The sequence below is a fragment of the Penaeus chinensis genome, chromosome 19, assembly GCF_019202785.1.
Source record: "Penaeus chinensis breed Huanghai No. 1 chromosome 19, ASM1920278v2, whole genome shotgun sequence".
In the NCBI taxonomy this organism is placed as follows: Eukaryota; Metazoa; Arthropoda; class Malacostraca; order Decapoda; family Penaeidae; genus Penaeus; species Penaeus chinensis.
Genome location: NC_061837.1, coordinates 29,799,845 through 29,807,344, shown reverse-complemented (window position 1 = coordinate 29,807,344; position 7,500 = coordinate 29,799,845). Strand labels below are relative to the sequence as shown.

Genomic DNA, 7,500 nt, shown 5'->3' with positions numbered 1-7,500 from the left:
GTTGTTTGTAGTATCTTGTACATATTTATTTAAGTTCAGATAAGCCTCTGTTATGTTTTGTTAAATGAATTCTGATTTTGTGTATATTAGTGCATGATAATTCAGGCATAGTACAAAAATATGTTTTATTTGATTCAGGATCGTTCCCTCCTTTATCCAGAAGTTCCCTTGTTGACATGATAATGTGAAATAATGTCATCAGCTTTACCGGCCATAAATTGTGTAAAAAATTCTTTTATTTGTTAAGATTGCTTAGACCAGGCATTTTATAAGTTAATTTCTTCAGCCAGTGTGTCCCAACATTAGTGTAATATACATTATTCAAGATATATATATGTGATTTTGAAATGATGTGAATAGATAGAAATAAACTCTGGAAAGATTTTCATTTTATAGCAAATTGATATGTTATGGTCTAATCAGAAATTAATTTTAGAAAATAACTTGTTACCAATTGCAGATACACTACTCTGTTACAGATTGTGTTAGTGGTAATGGTTTCTACCCTCTCCAGTTCTAGTGCTTGATTAAATAAATTCCAAAACTTGCATGTCCATTGCAATGCTATCCCTTTTATAATCATGTTGATGTGATTTTCAGTTATTGAAAAATTATGTAAAGCGTACTAGAAATCAAAGTATGTTTAGTAGGAGATATGGATAGAGAAAGTTCTGAAGATGATTGACCATATTTTTTTTCTTCTTCTTTTCTTTTTTTTTCTTTTTCTCTTTCTTTTTCTTTTTATAAGATTTACAGAGAATGATACTTATTGCCAGACTTAAATGCAAGTTGGGTCAGTGAGATCCTGTTTGCTTCAGTATTTTCAGCTATTCTATAAAGGTATTTATGAAGATCTGTATGATTTTGTTCATACACTTGAATGATCAAGTTTCAGGGGATATGATACAAGTTTGGGTGAAAAGAAACAGGAAATTCTCCTTTTCAATGCTTTTTTAAATTTGCAGTCTGTGAAGTAATTTTAGGCTCCAGTTAACCCAATGCCAACGGGCATGGCATGTACGTACATGCCATGCCCAGTGTGAGTTTACTTTATAAATTGTTTTTACATATAGATGGCTACATTTGTACTAAGTCACCGATGAGCCAATTACAAGTACTGGCTGTCTTGCCCATTTACCCTTTTCCTTGATTTATGAAAATATTTTACATTATCTTATTTTCCTGTGTAATTATAATGTTTATGATAAAAATAATACCATCAATATTCATATACGTTTTTCACACCCATTCAAGGAAAGGTGAAATCAGGTAAGGTCACAAAGTCTATTAATTGACTCCTTTGAGGTTAAGCACTAGCAGGGCCATCTATGTGCAAAGACATTTCCCCATTTTTTTTATTAATTTTCCCCGGTGGCATGTGGTTAAACAAGTATGAAGAATAATGGTCAAATATCTGGTGATTACCAAGGTATAGACAAGTAAAACATCTGATGACTTTTTCATTATAAAATCCATAAACTCCTGGGACCTTAATTGTTTCTTCTCTAAAGGCTATTTGAACCATCATTCAAGGGTCACTGGATAAAGGAGGTAACACATCTAAGAGCTTGCTCATATTGCATGGTGTTGCCTAGCAGAGTCTGCCTTGTTGATGGTGTGTCTCTCTTTACAGCCTCCATAGCAACAAATGACGGAGAGAGTGATAGCCGAAGCATGCGTGAGTATTACCCTTTCCCGCTACCTTAGGCTTGCCCAGATGTTGTATTACAAGATGATCTTTGACCAGCATCCAGTAAATCATTCATACTTTGGTAAATGAACCATGTAGATACAGGAGCTATGTCAGAAGCTGTAAATGATCATGTAAATTTTTGTCTTCAGGTCTTTGTTTATGGTTTTACTAGAACTTCAAATGTATGAAAGCATTTGCTGGATATGGTATCTTCTCTAGCATGTTGTTGTGCTGTGGTAACCATATTCAACTGACATCAACTCCAATTTTTTGAAAAATGCATCATTTTCAGGGAGGCAGATCTTGATGTGTATAGGTACTATCTAAGGGCAACTAAATGCATATGTAAAAGCAAAATGTAAATTCTAAACACATTTCTTCTTATGTATATTTTATATATACATGTATATATGTGTGTATCTATCAGTATTATTACACTGAAGAGTTTATTATTACTGGATTACAGATATGTAAAGGATATTTACTGTTCTATATGCGATTAGATCCTTGTCATGGATGATTCATCGACTTGGTATTATTACTATTATTATTATTATTTTGTCCTTATGCTCTTGTTATTTGAATATGGGGGTATTTTTATGGTGTAGAATGACATAAAATGGTTTCAGAAAGAGTTTCATTTGCTATGATTAAATATGGTAAAAAGATCTTTATATCATTCTCTCTTACTTTCTCATTTACTGACCCACTTTGTTATTATCTTAATGAAGATATATATATATATATATAATATACATATATAGACATGTGCGTGTGTGTATATGTGTGTGTGTGTGTGTGTATATATATATTTTTTTTTTTTTTTTCTACTCACACACACACACACACACACACACACACACACACACACACACACACACACGCCGCACTCACACACACACGCCGCACTCAAACACACACACGCCGCACTCAAACACACACACGCCGCAGTCAAACACACACGCCGCACTCAAACACACACACGCCGCACTCACACACACACACACGCCGCACTCACACACACACACACGCCGCACTCACACACACACACACACGCTGCACTCAAACACCCACACGCCGTACTCAAACACACACACGCCGCACTCACACACACACGCCGCACTCACACACACACACACATACCGCACTCACACACACACGCCGCACTCAAACACACACGCCGCACTCAAACACACACATGCCACACTCAAACACACACACACACACACACACACACACACACACACACACACACACACACACACACGCCGCACTCAACACACACACGCCGCACTCAAACACACACACGCCGCACTCAAACACACACACGCCGCACTCAAACACACACGCCGCACTCAAACACACACACGCCGCACTCACACACACACACACGCCGCACTCACACACACACACACGCCGCACTCACACACACACACACACGCCACACTCAAACACCCACACGCCGTACTCAAACACACACACGCCGCACTCACACACACACGCCGCACTCACACACACACACATACCGCACTCACACACACACGCCGCACTCAAACACACACGCCGCACTCAAACACACACATGCCACACTCAAACACACACACACACACACACACACACACACACACACACACACACACGCCGCACTCACACACACACGCCGCACTCACACACACACGCCGCACTCACACACACACGCCGCACTCAAACACACACCCCGCACTCAAACACGCACACACCGCACTCAAACACACACGCCGCCCTAAAACACACACACACACACACACACACACACACACACGCCGCACTCACACACACATGCCGCACTCAAACACACACACGCCGCACTCAAACACGCACACGCCGCACTCAAACACACACACGCCGCACTCAAACACACACAACGCACTCACACACACGCTGCACTCAAACACACACAAACGCCACACTCACACACACACACGCCGCACTCAAACACACACGCCGCACTCAAACACACACGCCGCACTCACACACACACACGCCGCACTCAAACACACACTCACACACACACTCACACTTACACACACTGTGTGTGTGTGTGTGTGTGTGTGTGTGTGTATAAATTGAAGGGGCAATGTGCATGTGCACGAATGCGCGCGCGCACACACACACACACACACACACACACACACACACACACACATACACACACACACACACACACGCCGCACTCACTCACACACACCGCACTCACACACACACACGCCGCACTCACACACACACACACACACACACACACACACACACACACACACACACACATACACGCCGCACTCACACACACACGCCGCACTCACACACACACGCCGCACTCAAACACACACGCCGCACTCAAACACGCACACACCGCACTCAAACACACACGCCGCCCTAAAACACACACACACACACACACACACACACACACACACACACACACGCCGCACTCACACACACACGCCGCACTCAAACACACACACGCCGCACTCAAACACGCACACGCCGCACTCAAACACACACACGCCGCACTCAAACACACACAACGCACTCACACACACGCTGCACTCAAACACACACAAACGCCACACTCACACACACACACGCCGCACTCAAACACACACGCCGCACTCAAACACACACGCCGCACTCACACACACACGCCGCACTCAAACACACACTCACACACACACTCACACTTACACACACTGTGTGTGTGTGTGTGTGTGTGTGTGTGTGTGTATAAATTGAAGGGGCAATGTGCATGTGCACGAATGCGCGCGCGCACACACACACACACACACACACACACACACACACACACACACACACACACACACACACACACACACACGCCGCACTCACTCACACACACCGCACACACACACACACACGCCGCACTCACACACACACACACACACACACACACACACACACACACACACACACACACACACACGCCGCACTCACACACACACACGCCGCACTCACACACACACACACGCTGCACTCACACACACACACGCCGCACTCAAACACACACACACCGCACTCTCACACACACGCCGCACACACACACACACACACACACACACACACACACACACACACACACACACACACACACACACACACACACGCCGCACTCACACACACACACCGCACTCAAACACACACACGCCGCACTCAAACACACACACGCCGCACTCAAACACACACACGCCGCACTCAAACACACACACACACACACACACACACACACACACACACTCACACTCACACTCACACACACTCACACACACTCACACACACTCACACACACACTCACACACACTCACACACACTCACACACACACACACACACACACACACACACACACACACACACACACACACACACACACACACACACACACACACACATACAAACACATACAAACACACCCGCACACGTGCATAGAGAGTGCAGTAAAGTACAGCTTTAACATGTTAAATATAGAGAAGATTGGGCGATGGGTGGTCTAGTCAGCTAGCCATAGGTTCTGTAAATAGTTTGACATTGAAATTATTAATTTGAGTTGTAAAGTGAACAAATAAGTGAAAAACTGGAAAAGATAATGACTCTATGTGACCTGGGATGTGAGAGTTAAGGTAAGAGGGCAAGAAGTGACCGTGAATCCCGCATGGTAGGTGTTTCACAGATTGAGACAATTACCATGAGAACAGACTTTAATCTGTATTTGTTTAATGGATAACGACTAAGATCAGACCAGGAATATGAAGTTACCAGAATCAATAGTTAGAACTGAAGCACTTGCAACCAAGGTAGGCAGCCTGATAGAAGAATGTTTGACAATATGTGAAGGAATTGGTGGATATAACACAATCACTCAGAAAGAGAATTCTGAAAAGCATGCCATGAAAATCAAAGAACTCCACGAAGAGATGGAAGAAGTAGAAAGCAAGATTGGCAACAGTTATCAAGTCAAAGCAAAGATTCTACAAGAAAAGTTGATGAAGTATAGGGAACTGATAAACAGATAGAAAGCAATTTGTCAAGCAGCCAGTCTCAAATAATGGAAGGGGCTAAAAGCTACATATGCCGATGTATCAAAAGTAAAGGAAAAAAGTTGACAGCCACATATGCCAATGTATCAAAAGTAAAATGGAAAAAATTGACATGGGGTGGGGGGGATATCAAGATCACAAAGGAAAAAATAAAGGCGCAGCTTGCTGAGATGGTAAAGAAAAGTGAATTTAAGTCACACCTTGGGCAACTTGCAAGGAATAATTTTAATTTGTCATATTTGGACATGAAGAAAAAGTTTGTAGAAGATGGAATCAAACAATAAAATGTAGACATGAAATTGATTGTCAATATTCGCAAGGTCATAAATCCCAAATTCTTGGAGTAGAATATCAAGCTCATAGGAGGTTGAAATTATTCAAAAAGAAATGCCCTTTAAAAGTGATATTCATGAATAAGCAAATGATAACTGATGTAATAAAGAAAGAAGTCCCTGCCACCCATGAAAAAAATAAGAAACTCTGTGTATCAAATCTCCTGTTTTTATAACAGAGTTTATAAAATGTTACATTGAAAGATACAGCTGGGTTGATTGTATATGCTTAGATTTTAAAGAGTCATTTGATAAAGTATCTCAGAGCAGACTTTATAGAAATTAGAACAACTGAAAGGCAAGTTTCTCAAATGGTTGAAAGATATATAAGCACCATATTTAGAGGGAAGCACTCTACATGGCAATAAGTAACCAGGGAAGTACTTCAAGGATCAGTCTTGGTGCCAATTGTGTTTACTATTTTCATCAGTGATTTAGGGTTAAATATAAGCCCATATGTGTGTAGACTGCAAAATTGCAGAAAAGGATAGACAACGTCTCATGCCAGTGCCTCCAAAGTGACATAGAGGAACTTATTCATGTGGAGTTGTGCTTGAAAAAAGGAATTCAACAGCAAGAAATGCCATGTATTCAGGTTCGGAGAAAGTAAAAATCTTCCACTATATCAATGCAAATTGTGAGATGCAGTATTAAACCCAGCAGATAGGGAAAAGACCGTGGAATAGTCTTAAACAGAAACCTAAACCCAAATGATCATATAAATGAAAATGTCCATAAAATGCTAGGGCTGATTGCCAACATGAAGAGGGCATTCATGATGTAGAAGATATAAGATCATAAATCCTAGTCTAGAGTATGGTGACGTGGTATGGAGTCCACACTTAAAAAAGGAGATTGACAAACTGGAAAGAGTTCAAAGAGCAGTCACAAGATTGACACCAACTATAAGAAAAATGAGCTACAAAGATTGACTACAGAAAATAGGACTTATTACTTTGGAAGAAAAAAAGGAAAAGGGGTGACATGTTCAACTATGTTCCAGGAAGAGTGAAGTTAGACAGAGATGACTTTATAATTTTGAACACAAGAAAGACAAGAAGACACAGTAAAATGTTGAAAGTAAAACGAGGCAAGGAAGATGTCAAAATATTCAGTTTCTCAAACAGAACTATTAAAACGTGGAACAATCTTCCAAATAACATTGTGTACCAAAATGTGCTTCAATTTTAAAAGTTCTATAATAGTTTAAATATAGCAGACGGGACCATCTGAGCTTAGCTTTTCTTCATTGAAACAACTAGGTAAGAGCACACATAAACACACTTACTCACTCATTCACTCACTCACTCACTCACTCACTCACTCACTCACTCACTCACTCACTCACACACTTTGCTTAATATCAATGTCACATCATTTAGTTAAGCT

General features: G+C 41.3%; 1 protein-coding gene across 7 annotated transcripts in view; it reads left to right on the top strand.

Annotated features, from left to right (window-relative positions):
• Positions 1–7,500, top strand: part of LOC125035073 (disks large 1 tumor suppressor protein-like) — a 206,548-nt gene that overhangs the window by 188,618 nt on the left and 10,430 nt on the right. For 6 of the 7 annotated variants that reach the window (XM_047627199.1, XM_047627197.1, XM_047627198.1 and 3 more), the window contains one exon: positions 1,634–1,678. The exons of the other annotated variant lie outside the window; for it this stretch is intronic. In XM_047627199.1, the coding sequence (XP_047483155.1) occupies positions 1,634–1,678 (45 nt within the window). The remainder of the gene's footprint in view (positions 1–1,633; positions 1,679–7,500) is intronic. 7 annotated transcript variants of the gene reach the window in all.